Source organism: Ictidomys tridecemlineatus, chromosome 4, assembly GCF_052094955.1.
Source record: "Ictidomys tridecemlineatus isolate mIctTri1 chromosome 4, mIctTri1.hap1, whole genome shotgun sequence".
Taxonomy (NCBI): domain Eukaryota; kingdom Metazoa; phylum Chordata; class Mammalia; order Rodentia; family Sciuridae; genus Ictidomys; species Ictidomys tridecemlineatus.
In genome coordinates, this window is record NC_135480.1 from 126,924,737 (window position 1) to 126,946,170 (window position 21,434).

At 35.7% G+C, this 21,434-nt stretch overlaps 1 protein-coding gene across 5 annotated transcripts in view; it reads right to left on the reverse strand.

Moving 5' to 3' along the window:
• The window catches only part of Naa35 (N-alpha-acetyltransferase 35, NatC auxiliary subunit), a 92,146-nt gene that overhangs the window by 25,331 nt on the left and 45,381 nt on the right, over window positions 1-21,434 (reverse strand). For all 5 annotated transcript variants that reach the window (XM_040285605.2, XM_005337435.5, XM_005337433.4 and 2 more), the window contains exon 12: window positions 4,584-4,762. In XM_040285605.2, the coding sequence (XP_040141539.1) occupies window positions 4,584-4,762 (179 nt within the window). The remainder of the gene's footprint in view (window positions 1-4,583; window positions 4,763-21,434) is intronic.

Here is a 21,434-nt window from a genome sequence, read left to right on the forward strand (position 1 = left end):
ATGACCAACTACTACAGTTAAAACATGGGAAGGAGCCAAAGGCCATTTCTATACAAATTGCCTAATTATATCAAAGGGACAATGGATAATTTTAGAGACTAAAATCTTTTTTAGAGAATTGACTAATAGAATCATGTGGACACCAACATTAAATTTCAACACCATGAAAATAATATAAATAACTTAGTAAGTAGTGGAAGAACTTTAGTTCCTGCTTCAACTGGATTCTTATTACTCTTTCTGACTTGGAGGAATGATCAAAAGACATAGGTTTATATACAGAGAAAAAAATATGAGAAAATACACCGTAATATTAACAACTATAGATTATGGGATGGGGATGGTAATTATTTTCATATTGCTCTGCATCTTCCAGATTTTATAGTTAAAATGTACATATCTTAAGTCTTGATTTGGGAATTGTTAGATATAGGTATTTGGACTTAGGAAAACTTATGGCACTACTGTAGGTTAACAGTGAAATAAAAGAATGGACTTTTCTGAGTTTCCTCCTCTTTGGTCACATAATAGTCTGACCTGTAGGCTGAAAGTTTAATTCTAAACAACCCTCTTTTCTCAATTTATAATATTTTGTTCCTCAGAATCTTATCATTGCTGATTCTGTGATTACTACATATATTGTAAAAACTCAAAAACTATATCTCTAACACATAACTTTAATCTCTATCCTCACTGTCAACATCAATGATCTCTATTAAAATATTCAAAAGCACCTTAAATTCTATTTAACTAGGACTCTTTCTTCTTGTCCTAAAAAGTTCCCAATTTGAATGAATGGCAAAAGAATACACCTAAACTTATTAAGAAGCCTAAAGATCTTCCTGAGAGCTTTCTCGTGTCCCATATTTTAATTTTTCACCAATATTCTACCAATTTCAGCTGACACATGGATCCCTTAACCTCACACTATCTGCCTACCATCCTTACATTAGCACTACCATCTTTAAATTAGCAGTTTCTTAGACTATAGTAATTTATCTTCCCATGTTTACACTAGTTGCCTTTTAATCTCGTCTTTATGATACAGCCACTGCATCACTGCAAATTAATTCAATTATACTACTACTATCCAACTTATAATGATCCTATATAAATTTCTAATAGATTTGCTCCATGATAAAAACCAAAATCTTGAAGGTGGCTTAAATAGCCATGCTTGGCCTGCTTACTTCTCCAACCTCACCAAATCCCCAACTCCTCCATCAATTATACTCCAGGCTACCAGCTTTCTTTGAGTTTTCTGATTGTACCATCCTGAGGGAAGAAACATTCAGCTTCCTTCACCAGGAACTGTCCTTCACCCTCACCATTCTAACATATATATAACTTCCAAATATTAATTTTACCTTTACTTCCTTGATCATCTAGATCAGTTCCTTCAATACATATGTTCATTTCTTTCAGACCTCTATCTGGTTTGTAATTCTATAATTACAAACAAAATCATACAAAACGTACACAAATCTGTATGATTATCTGACTGAATTCTCTTACTCTAGGCTGTAAGCCTTATGACAACTTAGATGATATGTTTTTGCTCCTCAAGGTATACAAGCTCTAGCACAAAGAAAATACCCAAAGATATCTAGTGAACTAATGAATGTCTTATGCTTATTTTCATAGTTTTATCAGTATGCCATTTATGCATTTCTCTTCGTTCTCTTTCATTCCTGTGCTAGGGAGTGAACCTGGGCCTCACACATGCTAAGTGCATGCTACCACTGGGCTATGCCTCTGGCCTCCATTTCTAAATTTCTTACAGCTAGCACATATCCCAAACAGAACACAATCCATAAAGTCTATTACTTACTACATTTAAATAAGGCACTCTTCCTAATTATTCCATAGCTTCCAAAAGTTTCATATTCTGGGTTCCTAATATTTGGGTTTCTCTTCACTAATTTCTCTACCCTCCTTCCTGCCATTGTGTTTTTCTATATTTATGCAAAATATCAAAAATACTGAAAATACAGAAAATGCAAAGAATAAACTATCTTCCAATATTCAAAATAGTCAGTGTTAACATTTTGGTATTTGATATTATCTTTTTTTGGTACTGGGGATTGAATCCAGGGGCACTTAACCACTAAGCCACATCCTCAGCCCTTTTTTATAGTTTCTATTGGAACAGGGTCTCACTAACTTGCTTAGGACCTCGCTAAGTTGCTGAGGCTGGGTCTGAACTCACAATCCTCTTGCCTTGGCCTCCCGAGCCACTTGGATTACAGGTGCATGTTAATGCACAGGGTAAACTGAATTTGTCTCCATCTCTGAAAATATTCTTTTTGTCTGAGAGAACCTATAAGTGGATATATATCCTTAAACAGAACGTTCATAAATATAAACATTTTTCCAAGTCAATATTTAAAAAAAAATTTGAAGGGCTGTATGGCATATATTCTACACATACCATAGAATGGATTAGATCATAATTGGGCATTGGGTTTCTGGTTTTTCAAATTACAATAATTTAACAAATACATTTTTAATGCATCTTTGCACCTATCTCAAATCATTTTATACTGAATTTCTAGATAGAAAGTTGCTGGGTCAGAGAATCCACAGTTTAAGATCTTGGAGATATAGGAGTATAGGAAAATAACTATTTCCCTTTCTCAACATTAAATATTATAATTTATTTTATGTGTATGGCATTGGGAATTGAACTCAGGGGTGCTCTACCACTAAGCTACATACCCAGACATATTTTATTTTGAGACATGGTCTAAGTTGCCCAGGTAGCCCTTGAAATCCTTTTGCCTCAGTCTACTGAGCATCTGGAATTATAGGTGTGTACCATCACATCCAGTCACTTTCCAATCTAGTTTATCTTATTTATACATAAGCACTCTTTATAATTTGGCATTTTATTCTAATAGTAATAGCAATAGGTTTCTGAGACAGATCTAGACTACGTGGTCCCTTTATCCTCTCTTTAACTTTTCCTGTCCTCTTGGTCTCTGCCACACTTTCCCTCCTACTACCTATATTTCTCTGTCTCAAATCTTCCTGGGATACATGGTCTCCCTTACTACACTCTCTTCAACATCCAGTACTAGCAGTCCGGTTCTGACTCTCTAGCTTCCATCTATTATGGTATGACTTTATGCTACCATCCCCCTGACAAAGCGATCCATAATTTTTCTGCTAGATATCTAGGACCAACAAGAGCCTGTCTGGGTTGAAGAAAATATTAAGAGCTACTCTGATGTGCCTCTGGTGTTAAAGAGTCAGAGTAAAAAGGAGAATGGAAGGTATAATAATGGGTAGAATCTGAATCACTAATCACTAAATTTTAGTGTATATGAGTAACGGTAAGAACTATGGGAAAACCACTAATACTATAACTATTATGGATATTAGAGATGCAAGTATAAAGAAAATGAAATATTTGGTTTATCTATAATTGTATCTATTGTAGTTTATGTAGACTGCTTGCTATGTCCACTAAATTTCATGTACTACAAAGATAAAATATAAATGTGTAAAAATAATTATTGTAGGTTTTATTTGATCTTTCTATAATTACCAGCCAAGTATCTGGCTCAAGGTTCTCATTATCATTCACCTGAATTACTGTTATTAGCCTACAAAGACAAAGGGGAACTTTTGACTTGTATCATTTCAATGTTGAAGAACATACAATTGAAAGACAACATCATCTGGGTTTTGTAATTTTTGCTTCACCTTACCCATACATATTCAAATTCTCAACTCATAACTCAACATGAAGCCATTCAGAATGCCTTTCTTTCTGATCTGACAACCTGTGACTATGTTGCTCATACTCCCAGAAAAGTCCTTTCTTCTACTTTTTCATTATCCAATCCTATTCATTTTTCAAGACTTAGATAAAATTCCAAATCTTAAATTATATTTCCATAGTCCAACTTACACTGATTTTTTCCCCCTTTAAAAATTCTACTGTACATATTCAGATGACATAGGTGTATGTGTCCTAGGTTCATCTCCCTAATTGAAGGGGGAAAGGTGGAAAAACAGAACCTGGGGCTGGGGTTGTAGCTCAGTGCTTGCCTAACACACGTGAGTTACTGAGATGGATCATCAGCACCTCATAAAAATAAATAAAATAAAGGTATTGTGTCCATCTACAACTAAAAAATATTTAAACTCCCAAATGTCACTTCAGACTTCCTTTGTAAACCTTAGAGAAACTCCAATTATTATGCTCTTTTCATATTAATCTAGTTTTAAATTATTTCTGATCCACTAACTATAAATGAAATTCCAAATCTAGACATTTTCATTACCTATGAAAACTTGTATATACACCTATGAAAACTTGTATATACAATAATAATCACTATCAAGGATAGTGAATTACCTACCCTCTAAACTTTAGCTTCTGAATCTCTACAATGGACAATATAAAATCCTCATGAAGATTAAATATTATGTATGTATATGTATTCCCTCCCCACAACTTAATTATCTTATCAGGGAAAACAGGTAAGCACTATTATTTACCCTTGGACAATCAGACTCTAAAAAGTGATGTTATTAAACCAAAGTTATATTGCAGAATAGAGATTTGTACTTACCAGAATACAATGTAAATTTGTTAAATTCACAACCTCACAGACAGTTTTTATTCTATCTATTAATCTTGCAAAATAGTTGACCATTTCTTCCCTTTTAATTATTTTTGCATATCGAGGGAAGGTGGGTGGAAGTAGCCTCTGGTTAACAAGGGGCTCAAAACCCATCATAATCGGATGATCTAAAAAGAAGAAAAGAAAAAGAGTTTCAATGTTTCTCTGAATTTTAAACTGCAAATGCATAAATATGAAAAGGAAAATGCCTATTCTAAAGGCACCTCCAAATTCTAACCACAAAATCTTATAAATGGATTTTACAATTTATAATTAATTTAAACACAGTTCCCCGCCCCCCCTTAAGTGAGATAAACAGACTTAATAACTTCAAAATTGTCCTTTCTACCTACATGGTAGTGGCTGTGGTGATGCAAGGGATTTCCATCAAAATGAACTCCAAGCCAAGAATGGGACTGTGAAGAAAGGTAAAATGGGAGTACAAAAACTTGTAGGCTTTACTTCCCTCAACTACTAAGCAACAGGATCAATTGAAATTTAGCTATGCAATAATCCAGAACAGAAGAGCAGCTATCTCAAGCCTCAAGAATCCTTTAATGCATTTCGTACAGAGGTATAATCACATAAGTCCAGGATGTTTTAAGAAAATATTATAAGAGACCTAAGGGCGAGTTGTTCTCTCCCATTCTCTGTTCACTGATGATTTTGCTTCTCACACACAGTTCCAAATCATGTTTTTCTCAACATGAAATCTAAAATGAGGATGTAAGTCTCAGAAGTAATAAAGGATTATGAATTTTGGAATCAAAGTTCTCCTGCTGGCTATAACCTAAGAATAAATACAATTTTAGATGTCAATGAAAAAAAACTAAAGCTGAGCAAGTACATTATTAATAATTCAAAACAAATTATCGAACCTTTAGAAGATAGAAAGAAAGTATTTTCTCCTCTGTAGTTATACGAATTTGATTTTAGAACAATGAAAGGGAATCAGCCCAAAACAGTGGTATATACCTATAACTCCAGCTACTCAGGAGGCTGAGGCGGGAGGATCACAAGTTCTTGGTCATGTTGGGCAATTCAGCACAATCTTGTTTCTGAATAAAATGTGAATAGTGGGGAGTAGCTCTGGGATAGAGTGCCCTCGGTTCAATTCCTAGTAGCAGAAAAAAATGTTTGTTGTAAACAAGGATGTTGGATTTGTTGGTTCGGGACCTGACAGCTCTGTGGCTCTTGGACAAGCCTAGCAAGGTTCGATAATTTGTCTATGAATAAACTGACAGATTAACAGGAGGGGAACATCTTTGTTATGTGCTTAGGCACAGAAGCCTCACAAAATTATGAGGTTCAAGGAGAGCCAGACGGCTGAAGTTTATATAACATCCTGAGCAACAGAAAGGAACAGGAGAATGGGGTTTCTGGGAGGATGGTGGGGGACACAACATAGGGGACATCTATGGTAAATAAAGGCAGTCTTAGTATACAGATAAATACATCTTTCTCAGGTAGTAAAGGTGGCCTACCAACCCTCAAAAGTATAGGTGCCTGTGCCAGGCACAGTGGCACATGTCTGTCATTTCAGTGTCTCGAGAGACTGAGGCAGGAAGATTGCAACCTCGAGGCCAGCCTCAGCAAATTAAAAAGGAATGGCGATGTAGCTCAGTGATAAAGCACCCCTGGGTTCAATCCCTGGTACCCCCTCCCCCAAAAAAAGAATTCAAAACAAAGTGACAACCAAATTATCGTAATACCCCTAAGGCACATATCATTAACTGTTTCTCAGGATCATACAAAGATGTTCCCCCAGGGTTCTTGGCGTTCTTCCTATTGTGCATTTTAAGTTGTTCCTGGTTTAAGTTACTTAGCTTTACATAAATTTCAACTTAACTGATGTTTCTCGGACTAAAATCCTAGGCCTACAATTTTCTTCTTAGGTCCAAATCTATGATTTCTAACTGCAAAAGAGAATTTCCACTTTGGTATCCCACATCATCTCAAAAGGCACAATCAAAAAACTACCTTTATCTTGCCCCTAACACTGCCTCTCTCCCTATATCTCCTTTCTCAGTATAAAAACCCTTGATTCTTATAATCCTTAAGCTAGCAACCATGTCTCTTTTCACTACCTTATCTACTTTATCAGTCAATAACTTAAGGATTCTAAATCCTAATGTCTACCGAATCTATCCACCCTTCTCACTCCTAGTGCCACTACAATAGTCTACCTGAACTGACTGCTCCTATACTAAATTAATCCTATATACTACAACCCTAATTGTTCTATCTCCTAACTTCATTCTCCTAACACAAAACTTTTATTGACTCACTATTCTCCATAATATATATTCTTTGGTAGGGCACTGGAAAGTGCTCTAAAATTTCCTGGTACTTTTATAGAAAAAGATTTTCCATTCTAATAGAAAACTGTGTATTGTCCGATTGACTATAAGAATCAATCAACTATAGATAGCTGAGGGGGGATAGCTTTTTTGCCATTTGAAATTTATTTCAACACTTCATTACTCCATATAAAATTGTGCTATTTAAAAATTTTTCATCTGAACCAATTAGGGTATCTCACTGAATGAATTTAACAAAATTCTTATCATATGCTCATTTTTACATCTGTACGAGCAGTTCTGATTTGACCTTATCTGAAAATCACCTTTAACACTCCCTATTCCCTAAGCACAGTAAGCTTAAGTAAGCACAAATATGTTCTGAATCTTTTCCACATACTATTTTCTCACTATATAAAATGTATTCTTATTCTTAGCCTGGAAGATTTGACACAGCAGGAATAACTTCTCCTCTTATAATACTTTGTTTACATACTACAACACTGTGGGGTTACGCCTCAGCTATATCCCAAGACCTCTCTCAGCAGTCCTCAAAGCAGAAATACTGGCTGTGTCTCAAATACCTGGCTCATTAACAGGCACTGAATATGTGTTTGATAAAGGACAAGATATGCAGAATGGTAGGGTGGGGTTGCAGCTAAGTGGTAGAGCACTTGCCTACCATGTGTGAGGCACTGGGCTTAATCCTCAGCACTACATATAAATAAATACATAAATAAAATAAAGGTATGTGTCCATCTACAATGAAAAATATTTTTGAAAAAGATATGCAGAATGCTCAAAATAAAATTAAAGATTGTACCCATCATAATGAAATAGTCTGCATTCCTGATTTATAAAGCAGTGTTATAACACTTTAGAACTAAAGTAAATGACTATATAGTAAGAAGCTTCTTTACATACCACTATGAATACATTTTGAGCTTTAATGATAAATGCACAAAATCAAGATACTTAAATAGTACATCCCACTTATTTTTCCTCAAAGCATTCTAACACATATCTAAAATTATTTCCAAGAATATTCTTTTTTTCTCCCCCTTTTGCTGGGGATGGAATACAGGTCTCCACATATATAGAAAGCAGTCTACCACTAAGCTACATCCCTACCCCTCTTGTGTTCTTTCTTTTGTTGTACCAGGGATTTTATCACTGAGTACATCCCCAGTCCTTTTTACTTTGAGACACGATCTTGTTAAGTTGCTTAGGGCCTTACTGAGTTGCTAAGGCTGGCTTTGAACTTGCAATTCTCCTGCCTCAGCATACCAGGCCACTGGGATTACAGGCATGTGCCACCATGCCCTGCCCTTTTATTCTTAATACACATCTTTTCTCAAAGAATCATACGATCATCTCAATAGACACAGAAAAAGCATTTGACAAAATACAGTACTCTTTCATGTTTAAAACACTAGAAAAATTAGGGATAATAGGAACATATCTCAACATCATAAAGGCTATCTATGCTAAGCCCCAGGCTAACATCATTTTAAATGGAGAAAAATTGAAAGCATTCCCTCTAAAAACTGGAACAAGACAGGGATGCCCTCTTTCACCACTTCTATTTAACATAGTTCTTGAAGAAGCACTGGCCAGAGCAAAAAGAAATTAAAGGGATACATATAGAAAAAAAAGAACTTAAATGAGTACTATTTGCTGATGATATGATTCTGTACCTAGAAAACCCAAAAAGCTCCACCAGAAATCTTCTAGAGCTAGTAGATGAATTCAGCAAAGTAGCAGGTTATAAAATCAACACTCATAAATCAAAGGCATTTCTGTATATCAGTGACAAATCCTCTGAGACGGAAATGAGAAAAACTACCCCATTTATAATAGCCTAAATAAATAAATAAATGCTGAGGGCCATTACCAAGTAGGAATGACGCATCAAAATTTCCTTGCCAAGTGTACCCCATGCTGCTTAGAGGACATTCGATGGGACATTGCATGCATGCTTTAATAAGGTGACCTTGCTCGAGGACCAAGGCGGATCCGGGTTTAGAGCTGATCAGGTTTGAGGAAGTAACTGGCTCCTTGAGTTTAAGGCGTTGCTAGTTTAAGATAATGGGTTTTAGGGAAGTTAGAGATTGAAGATTATTGCTGGGATTAGGGTGTTCCTGCTGCTTGTTCCCGTTGAGTTCTCGTGAGATTAAAATGGGATTTGGAGATAGCCTCGTGGAGTAGGTGAATTGGCGGGCAGACGGAGAACGGGATTGCCCCTGGACCTGTGTGGAGGCGGTGTGAGAGCGGGAATAAAGAATTGCTGTTTGAACCTGCAAAGGTGTGTGGTGGCTCGTGATTCTGGTGCCAAGCCGAGACCTTGGCAAATAAATAAATACTTGGGAATCAACTTAACGAAAGAGGTGAAAGATCTATACAATGAAAATAAAAGAGCCCTAAAGCAAGAAGTCAAAGACCTTAGAAAATGAAAAGATCTACCTTGCTCTTGGATGGGCAAAATTAATATTATCAAAATGACCACACTACCAAAAGCACTATACAGAGTTAATGCAATTCCGATCAATGGCATTTCTCATAGAAATAGAAAAAGCAAACATGAAATTCATCTGGAAAAATAAGAGACCCACAATAGCTAAAGTAATCCTTAGCAGGAAGAGTGAAGTAGGTGGCATTGCTATACCAGATCTTAAACTATACTACAGAGCAATAGTAACAAAAACAGCATGGTATTGGCACCAAAACAGACTGGTAGACCAATGGTACAGAATAGAGGACACAGAGACTAACCTACAAAATTACAATTATCTTATATTAGACAAAGGCATCAAAAATATGCATTGAAGAAAAGATAGCATCTTCAATAAATGGTGCTGGGAAAACTGGAAATCCATATGCAACAAAATGAAATTAAACCCTATCTCTCATCATGCACAAAACTCAACTCAAAGTGGATCAAGGACCTAGGAATTAAACCAGAGGCTCTCCCTATAATAGAAAAAAAAAGTAGGCCCTAATCTTCATCATGTGGGATTAGGCCCAAACTTCCTTAATAAGACTCCTATAGTGCAAGAATTAAAACCAAGAATCAATAAATGGGATGGACTCAAACTAAAAAGTTTCTTCTCAGCAAAAGAAACAATCTGAGAGGTGAATAGAGAGCCTACATCTTGGGAGCAAATTTTTACACCTTACACATCAGATAGAGCACTAACCTCTAGGATATATAAAGAACTCAAAAAGCTAAACACCAAAAACAAAACAAAACAAAACAAATAACCCAATCAATAAATGGGCCAAGGACATGAACAGACACTTCTCAGAAGAGGATATACAACCAATCAACAAATATATGAAAAAATGTTCATCATCTCTAGCAATTAGAGAAATGCAAATCATAACTAGTCTAAGATACCATCTCACTCTAGTCAGAACGGCAGCTATTATGAAGTCAAACAACAATAAGTGTTGGTGAGGATGTGGGAAAAAGGCACACTCAGACATTGCTGGTGGGACTGCAAAATGGTACAGCCAATATGGAAAGCAGTATGGAGATTCCTTGGAAAACTTGGAATAGAACCACCATTTGACCCAGCTATCCATCTCCTCGGTCTATATCCAAAGGATTTAAAAACCGCATACTACATAGACATAGCCACAACAATGTTCATAGCAGCACAATTCACAATAGCTACACTGTGGGAACAACCTAGATGCCCTTCAGTAGAGGAATGGATTAAAAAAAATGTGGCATATATACACAATGGAATTTTACTCATCATTAAAAAAGAATAAAATTATGGCATTTGCGGGTAAATGGATGGCCTTGGAGAAGATAATGCTAAGTAAAGTTAGACAATCCCCCCAAAATAAATGCCAAATGTTTTATCTGATATAAGGTGATTAACTCATAGTGGGGTAGGGAGAGGGAGCATGGGAGGAATAGACAAACTCTAGACTAGATAGGGCAGAAGGGTGGAAGAAGAAGGGTGGGGGAAGGGGATTAGCAAGGATGATGGAATGTGATGGACATCATTATCCAAAGTACATGTATGGGGGGGCTGGAACTGTGGCTCAGCGGTGGAGTGCTCACCTAGCCTGTGTGAGGCACTGGGTTCAATCCTCAGCATCACATATAAATTAAAAAAAAAAAAAAAACATGTATGAAGACATGAATTGGTGGGTGTGAACATACTTTATATACAGAGACATGAAAAACTGTGTTCTCTATGTGTAATAAGAATTGTGATGCAATCCACTGAAATGTTTAAAAAATAAAAGCAATTAAAAAAATACACATCTTTTTCAGCCTTATACTACAAGTAGAAAATCAAATAGATACTAATACTCATGAAAACTGGATTACCATGGAAAGTAAATATTTAATGGAAAATGAATACAAAAATTTTCTATGTTCTTTTTTTAAAAAAATTTAAAAGTACAATGTAAAACAATATTAATTCCAAACAAATGAGCTATCTTGCCACTGTACTCATCATTCCTGACCTCTTCTCACTAGATGCCAGAAGGACCCCATTGCTGACTGTGAATGAACTATGTATTAAACCATTACCAAACGTCCCTCAGAAGCCCAGTGGAGACAAATATAGCACATATTTATAATTCAATTTGGTTACACCCAGGATGTATCAGGAACACATAACTTATTAAAAAAAATAGAGTAAAAAATTCCTAGAAGTGAAGACAAAGGAAAGACTTAAAGCATGAGAAGTCAGTTAAGGGAGACAATACTAGATAGGACAAAATATGAAAAGTATCTCTAACACCTGGAGGATAGAGAATTTGGTTCCTTTTCTTTGCTCCTCAGGTAAATTTTTTAAGTATTAACTTCTCCAAATTTAGGAGGCAAAAGCAGACTTCCACATTATACTTACTTCTCCTCTTTTTGAATTAATTAATACTTAGGGAGTGAGAGGAATAGACACCTATATAAATATGCTCATCACTGGGCTGGGGATGTGGCTCAAGCGGTAGCACGCTCGCCTGGCATGCGTGCGGCCCGGGTTCGATCCTCACCACCACATACAAACAAAGTCTTTATGCAGAAAGTTAGAAGTTATTGTAAGTCCCTCTCCATTCCCTGCATAAACATAAAAATTTTCCCCGTATTTATCTAGACATTATACATACTAATAGTTAAAGCTGTTCTTAATAGCTATTGTTTAATCTCATGCAGACAGACTTTACAATCATATAAAACATTAAAGTACTTGTCGAGAAAAGAGATAAGAACTAAGATATAATTTTTAATCAAACAGTTATTCATGATACAGACTACAGATGAGCATGAGAGGGGCTGAAAGCTAGAAAACGAGTTTGCCTACGATATCAAGGAAATGAAAACCGTGAAAAGTAAAAAGAAGTTTATCAAAACCAATCGCTTGCTAAAATAAATTGCTCTAACACTTTCTAATTTCACATGTCTGTAACACTACTTATCTCAGCCTATTAAAGTACCCTCAAACAAAGTACCCTCAAGAGGCTCGGATGCCCCTTACAATATGAACTCAGAAAAAAACTAATCACTATTACCTAATGCATACTCCACTAAATTTTTTGAATTGTATACAGATCACACAAAATAAGTTCTAGGCTTCATTCTGATTTTACAAGTCTGTAGGTATATAAATTACTTTGGTTTTCCTGTTGAAATAACTTCCTATCTAAAATCCAAAAAATCATTCTTAGTACAAGAATGTTATGTAAGATTACTTCCTACTCCACATTTAAAGCATTTTAAAAACAAAATATGTAACTGCTATTTAAAACATTATGACACACTGGCTTAAGGTATCCCAGTTACTAAAACTCCTTAGGTCATTAACAGAAAAGTTATTATACATAGCACAATGTCATTGGATAAGAGAGCTGCTGTATCAATGTGCTTTGGTGTTTTTATTTTAAAAGTAAATTAGATATCAAAATCAAAGATATGAAAATGTATCCATATATAGAGACATCATATAATTTTTAAAAAACACAACTTTCCAAAATTACATAGGGAATTTACAGGTTATTTATTCAAATGTGATTCTGGATGTCCTGATCTGGTTATGTTAGTCTATACTTCTTGGTTATCTTTCCATTTATAAAAAGTTATAGCATTATGCCCAGTGAAATAAGTCAGATACTAGGATGTAGAAAGCAAAGGAGAGAATGGAGAGCTATTATTTAAAGGATACATAGTTTGGGAGGATGACAAAGTTCTGTAGATAGATGGTGATGGCTGCACAACAATGTAGATGTATTGAGTACCACTGAACTGTACACTTAAAATGGTTACAAATGCTGGGCATGGTGGTGCACACCTGCAATCCCAGCTACTCGGGAGGCTGAGGCACAGAAGATCACAAGTTCAAGGCCAGCCTGGGCAACTTTAGCGAGACCCTGTATCAAAATAAAAAAAAATAAAAAGGGCTAGGGATGTAGTTCAGTGGTAGAGTGCATCTTGCCTACCATGTGTGAGACACTGAATTTGATCTCCAGTACCAAAAAAAAATTCAAAATAAAAATTAAAAAATGAATGGTAAAATGGTGAATTTTTAAAAACAATTTCAAAACCTACATTAAAATCGTAAGTACAGTAATTATGTACTCAAATATGTTGAGTATAATTCCTACAAAGATATACATAACCGCAATATAATGATCAGAATTAAGAAACTAATACTGACCAATTACTATCACAGACCTCATTCAGATATTACAAACTATTCCAATCATGTTCTTCAGATCCATGTCAGTATTATAAATTCCACTTGTCTTTTACTCTCCTTCAGTATAGAACAGTTCAGTCTCTCCTTGATTTCTAAAATACTGACATCTCTGAAACTAACAGACCAGTAATTCTGTATACTGTCTTTCAATGTAAAGCTGGCTTGTTTCTTCATGATTAGATGTGTATTATGAATCTTAGAAATGTCACAGAAATGATGCAATATTCTCTTTGGCGTCTATTAGCAAAATAATGGCTTGACTCATACATAACTGGTGATATATTCTTTGATTACCTGATAAAGGTGATGTCAGACTTCCACATTATACTTACTCCTCCTCTTTTTGAATTAATTAATACTTGAGGAGTGAGAGGAATAAACACCTATATAAATATGCTCATCACTGGGCTGGGGATGTGGCTAAAGCGGTAGCACGCTTGCCTGGCATGCGTGCAGCCCGGAATTCGATCCTCACCACCACATACAAACAAAGATGTTGTGGCTGCCGATAACTAAAAAAATAAATATTAAAATTCTCTCTCTCTTTAAAAAAATAAAAAACATAAATATGCTCATCATTATCTAACTGTCCATTCATGTTGATAAAAAAATTTAAAAAGGGCTAGGGATATAACTCAGGGACAGAAAACTTGCCTAGCATGTACGAGGCCCTTGGTTTGATCCCCAGAAGGAAGAGAAAAAAGGATTCAAATTGTCCATTCATTCACTTATGATCAGAATTACTTACTCTGATGATCACTAATTCAGATTGTGCAAGTGCCCCTTCAAGCTGTCTTCTATGTCTAATTGATATGTTACTACCAATCTTAGAGTGTTTCTCATTTCTGGTATAAGATGTTGCAGACTTATCTAGTTCTTTCCCTGTTCCAGCTAGTTTTCCAAGATGCCCTAGTTTCTTTCAGTGCTACTTTAAGGAGCAAGATCTGGAATGATAAGTGTGCTCACTCTGAATGGGGTTATCAGTGCTTCTAGCCTCTTTAGAAGACAGAGATATAAAGTACATTAATAATTATATGGGTAAGCATAAGTATACACAGGTTTGTGCAGACATATAATTACATCTAAATTTCCATATCAACATATAGCTATTAGAAATGACAAGATTACCTTTATACCTCTAATTTCAATCTAATTTTTTTCCTTTGCAGACATTTGTGTAACTCAGTTCCTCAACATGGCACTCTATAATTACCAATTCATTTACACACATTTGAAATCATTCCAAAGAACATATGTAATCACTCTTTGTATTAATTTTTAGGATTGCTATAACAAATTACCATAAACTGGGCAACTTAAAACCACAGAATATTCATTCTCTCATAGATGATCAACATTGGTTTCACTGGACTGAACTCAAGGTGGTAGAAGAGCAGTAGTCTGGCTGGAAGCACTGGAGAGAACCTGTTCCTTGTTTCTCATAGCTATTCTCACTGCTTGCACTGTGGCTGCAACATGCCAATCTCTCCCTGTCTTCCCAAGACCTTTTCTGTGTTTCTTATCAGCGTCCATCTCCTTATGAAGGACAATTATGATGTATTTCAATTCTACCCAGATAATCGCAAGACCCTTAATGACATCAGTAAAGACCCTTTATCCAAATACAGTAACATTCACAGGTTCTCATCAGATTTGGCTTATATTTCCTTCTCTTTAAAATACTGAAAGAATTTGTTTTTCAGTTGGTTTTAGAAGCACCACATAGTCATATTCACAGTTAACATCCCCAAACTAGAAGCCCAAACATTTCCCAGAAGAAATCTCTTTTACTTACTGTTGGCTATTTCTTTGGGTATTTACCTATGAATTGTCAAATAACAAGGTTATACTACTATTTGATATTATTTTAGATTTATGTATTATCTGTCACATGGAGGAAGTCAGAGACTCAGAAAAAAATCTGAGGTAGCACAACGATCATATACATATGTACACTTTAACCCCTCACCTGCAGTCTAGAACATGATTCTGGTAATGACCAATACTGAGTATAGGTGTCACCATATGAGTAAATAAATGATATTCACATCTAGGCCAAACATTTTTTTTGTCTGTTTTTTGTGGTGCTGGGGATTGAACCCAGGGCCTGCTGCATGCAAAGCAAGCACTCTACCAACTGAGCTATATCCCTTGCCCCTAGGCCAAACTTTTGTGAACAGGGAAATAACCTTTATTTTCTTATGCATTCTGAACTTAGTAACTGTCCCACTTTGTTTGCTTTGCTTCTTAACACTTAATTCAAACTGAAATCATTTGTAAATTCTCTAAATTGCTTCTCAATGTAGGTCAGCTTTCCATTATCTGCAGGTTCCAAATATATGTGGTCAACCATCCAATGGTTGTGCACCATGTAGTTATAATAAGATGGCTGCTGTCTGTACTGAATATGTACAGGCTTTTTAAAAATTTGTCATATAGAGTATAACTATTCATAAGGCATTTATGTTGTATTAGGTATTTATAAGTAACTGAGAGATTATACAAAAGTTTAAGGGAGGATACATATATTTTATATGCAAATACTAATGTCATTTTATGTTTTGTTCTTTTTAGTTATAAGTGATGTGGAGTCTATTCTGACATATTTCCAGAAACATGGAGTCTGTCTTGTGGATGTACACTAGGTTGAGATTCACTGTGATGTATTCATATATATATATATATACACAGGAAAGTTATGTCAGATTCATTCCACTGTTTTTCCTATTCCCATCCCTTAATTCTCATGGATTTCCTTTTGTCTAATCCACTGACATTCTAGGCTCCCCACATCCTTGTTCTGTGTTAGTATCCACACATCAGAGAAAACATATGACCTTCAGTTTTTTTGGGATAAGCTTATTCCACTTAGCATGACAATCCCGATTCCATCCATTTACTGGCAAATGTCATAAAGTCATTCTTTATGGCTGTGGCTATGTACCACATTTTCTTTATCCATTCATCTGTTGAAGGACATATAGGTTGGTTCCATAGTTTAGATATTGTAAATTGAGCTGCTATAAACATTGATGTGGCCCCATTACTGCAGTACACTGATTTTAAGTCCTTTGGATATACACCAAGAAGTGGGATAACCAGGTCAAATGGGGGTTCTGTTTCAAATTTTCCAAGGAATCTCCATCCTGCTTTCCATAGTGGTTGCACCAATGTGCAGTACCACCAGGAATGTAGGAGTGTAACTATTCCTTCACATCCTTGCCAACATTGTTACTTATATTGTTTTTCTCTTTTTTTTAGTTGCAGACAGACAGAATGTCTTTATCTTATTTATTTATTTTTATGTGGGGCTGAGGATCAAACCCAGTGCCTCATGAATGCTAGGCAAGCATTCTGTCACAGACCTACAGCCCTAGCTAGTTTCTTGTATTCTTGATAACTGAAGTGAGATGAAATCTCAATGTAATTTTAATTTGCATTTCTCTGATGTTGAACATTTTTTCATATATTTGTTGACTAATTTTATTTCTTCTTCTGTGAAGTACCTGTTCAATTCCTTTGCCTAATTTGAACTATGCTAAGTTTTTGGAGTTCTTTATATAGCCGAAAGATTAATGCTCTCTTAGGTGCACGTGATAAAGACTTTTTCCCATTCTGTAGGCTCTCTTCATGTTCTTGATTGTTTCCTTTACTGTAAAGAAGCTTTTTAATTTGATAACATCCCATTTATTGATTCTTGATTTTATTGCTTGTGGTTTAGGAGTCTAGCTGAGGAATTTGGTTCCTAGGCCACCATTATGGCGAGTTGGACCTACTTTTTCTTCTCGTAGGCACAGGGTCTAATTTCATTTGTTATATATGGATTTCTGGTTTTCTCAGCACCATTTGTTCAAGAAGCTATCTTTTTGCCAATATATGTTCATGGAGCTTTTGTTTGATGAGATAACTGTACTTAGTTGGGTTTTTCTGTGGGTCTTCTATTCTGTACCAATGGTTGTCATGTCTGTTTTGGTACCAATACCAGGCAATTTTTGTTACTATAGCTCTGTAGTATAATTTAAAATATGGTATTTTGATGCCTCCTGCTTTACTTTTCTCACTAAGGATTACTTGGGCTATTCTGGGCCTCTTTATTTTTCCAAATGAATTTCATGACTGCTTTTATTATTTCTATGAAGATCATCATTAGAATTTTAATAGTAATTGAATTAAAATCTGTATATCAATTTTGGTAGTATGGCCATTTTGGCAATATTAATTCTGCATATCCAAAAACATGGCAAACCTTTTTCATTTTCTAAGGTCTTCTTCGATTTCTTTAGTGTTCTATACTTTTCACTGTAGAGGTGTCATGGTTTGGATATAAGGTATTCTCCAAAAGCTCTTGTGTGAGACAATGCAAGAAGGTTCAGAAGAGAAACCACTGGGTTATGAGAGCTTTAACCCAATCAGTGAATTAATCCCCTGACAGGGATTAAATGAATGGTAACTGAAGTGGTAGGGTATAGCTAGAGGAGGTGGGAACTGGGGGTGTGGCTTAGGGTATATATTTTTATCTGGCAAATGGAGTCCTCTCTGTGCTTTCTGATCATCATGTGAGCCACTTCCTTCCACCATGTTGTTCTGCCTCACCTTGAGCCCCAAGGAAGGGAGCCTACTGTCTATTGATTGAGACCTCTGAACTGTGAGCCCCCAAATAAACTTTTCCTTCTTTACAGTTGTTGGATCTTTCAGCTGCAGCAGTGAAAAAGCTGACTTAAACAAGAAGTCTTTTACCTCTCAAGAGTCTGAGTTCCAAGTATTTATTTTTAAGCTACTGTGAATGGGATGGTTTTCCTAATTTCTCTTTCAGTTGATTCATCATTGGTATATAGAAATGCAATTAATTTTATATCCTACTTTGCTATATTCATTTATGAGTTCTAGATGTTTTCTGGGGCTTCTACATATAGGATCTTATAAATAGCAAATAGAGATAGTTTGAGCTTCTTCTTGCCTATTAGTATCCCTTTCTTTCTATTCCTGACTGTTCTGGTTACAGTTTCAAGGACTATGTTAAACAGAAGTGCTGAAAGTGAGCATCCTTGTCTTATTCCTGTTTTCAGAGGAAATGCATTCAATTTTTCTCCATTTAGAGTGATACTGGCCATAGGTTTAATGTATAGAGCTTTTACAAGTTGAGGTATGTTCATACTATTCCTTATTTTTCTAGTATTTTATCATGAAAGGATACTATATTTTGTCAAACACTTTTTCTGGATCTGAGATGATCATGTGATTCTTGTCTTTAATTCTATTTATGTGGTGAATTACATTTATTGATTTTCATAGGCTGAAGTAACCTTGAATCCTTGGGATGAAACCCACTTGATCATGGTGCATTATTTTTTAGTGTGTTATTTTATGACATTTGTCAGTATTTTATTAAGAATTTTTGCATCTATGTTCATCAGAGATATTGGTCTGAAGTTTTCTTTCCTTATGTGTCTTTGTCTGGTTTTGGTATCAGGGTGATACTAACTTCATAGAATCAGTTTGGAAAGGTTCCATCTTTTCTATTTTATGGAATAATTTGAGGAGGACTGGTGTTAGTTCTTTAAAGGTCTGGCAGAAGTTGGATGAGAATCCATCAGGTCTTGGGCTTTGCTTTGTTCGCAGGCTTTTAAATTTTGCTACTCGAAACTGATCTACTTAAGTTTTCTACATCCTCCTGGTTGGATTTTGGGAAGTCGTATCTCCAGAAATCAGTCAGTGTCTTCCAAGATTTTCTAATTTATAGATTATAAATTTTCAAAATAGTTTCTGATTATCCTCTGAATTTCAGTAGTGTCTGTGCTGATACTTCCTTTTCATCATATAAATTTTAATAATTTGAGTCCCCCCCCTTTTCTATTTTAGTTACTTTGGCTAAGGGTTTATCAAATTTTATTTTTTTCAAGAACAAAATTTTATTTTGTTGATTTCTTTATTTATTTTTTCAATTTCATTGATTTCGGTTCTGATTTTAATTATTTCCTGTCTTGTACATCTTTTGCTGATGTTATCCCCCACCCCCACCCCAGAGCCTTGTGATGTAATATTAGATTATTTATTCCATGACTTTCTATTCTTTTAATGCTTTCTATTCTTTTCATGTTATCCCATATTTCTTGAAATTTCTGTTCACAGTCTCTTAGTATCTTTTCTCCATAGTCGATTTTATTTCCAAGATTGTATATTTGTTTTCATTGCCTGAAACTATCTTCCAAGGGGTCTGGTCTTTTGGTGATGCTTTCCACGGTTTTTTTAGTTAATTACTGATTTCTTCATTTTGAGGATTTCCATTTGGTTCTTTTTCAGAATCTCCTTTATTGCAGTCATTTTTCATGTCCTGTGTTTTCTGATTTCACTCTATATACTTTTACCTAGCAGATCAGTTTATCCATGAACCTTCTAAATTCCTTCTCTGATATTTCAACTGGCACAATAAACAGAAATGGTATGATGAGCAATTGCCAACAGAAAAAACAGTAAGTTTGTAAAAGGTCTTGCTATTTCAAAAGGTGAGCAGGGAGAAGGTGGAAGATATGTAGTTTGTGATGATTATGAGGAAGAAAGAAGAAAGCAGAAGTACAAAATTAAAGGAAAAGTGGAAGAGAACAATAGAATTAGGTTGTTAGCAAAAGAAAGGAGAGAAAGAGAATTAAGAGAAATAAGTTAAAAACAACACACACACAAAAAACAAAATATACTCCTCAAAAACCCTAGCCTTCAAAAGACAGAGTCATGAAAAATAACTGCCTTCAAAAAAATGTTAGAAAAGTAAGACAAATATGTACATGTACTAATAACGTCCATGAACCATTCAGCACACAATCACAATCAAAAAGAAAGAAAGGTTCTTGATGAAAAATGGGGTTGTGGCTTAGTGGTAGAGTGCTCGCCTCCCAAGTGTGAAGCACTGGGTTTGATCCTCAGCACCACATAAAAATAAATTAATTAAATAAAGGTATTGTGTCCATCTACAATTAAAAAATATTTAAAAAAATAAAATTAAATTAAAAAATTAAGGAATCATTTCCATTGTGGTAGTCAAAAATTGTCAATGATAATATATGTTGTTGTCTGTTCCAAAGTGTCTTTTTTGTTTTTTCTTGAGTTATATGTTGTGCACAATAGTAGTAGCTGGAGGCTGTCACTGGTGGTACTTGTCACTGGTTGGAGTTCAAAAATTCTCAGCTTCCCTTCTCAGCAGTTATGTGATGGGGCAGCTTGGAGAGTATTGTGAGAGGAGTTCCTGGAGGCAGAGCCCCGGAAGGGGTTTAGGTCTAGTTTGTCCCCTTGTGCTTCACTGAATGGTGATTGGTCTTAAGATTTTTAAACAAGCCCATCCCCAGAGCTCTGCTGCTGCTAATCCATGCTGGGAGTCTGCATCCCAGGAGTGTCCCCTGGGTTCCACTAGTGCACTGGAGGGGCCAATCCTTCACCCCCTCCACCACCTGCAGATCCTACCCTTCTGGCCCTTTCCAGCCTCCTAGGCTCAGTCCCCAGGCACACAGTCACTCTTACCCAACCAATCAAATTCCTGACCAACCCCTGTTAGTCCCTCAAGCCACCAGACTCCAAGGGTGAGAGGGACTTGAGATCTCTTGGGTCTGAATGTCCAGTATTCCCCATGGCAAAACATCTGAATTTCTCCTGGTTTTCTATTCACACTCTGAGTTACGTGATAGCCCAGTCTGGTTTCCAAACCCAGCTTGGATTCCACAGATATGGGTGCCAGAGATTGGTCCCATAGCTGCTAGCTACTATCTGAAGGTTATCTTAGAATACTAAATACT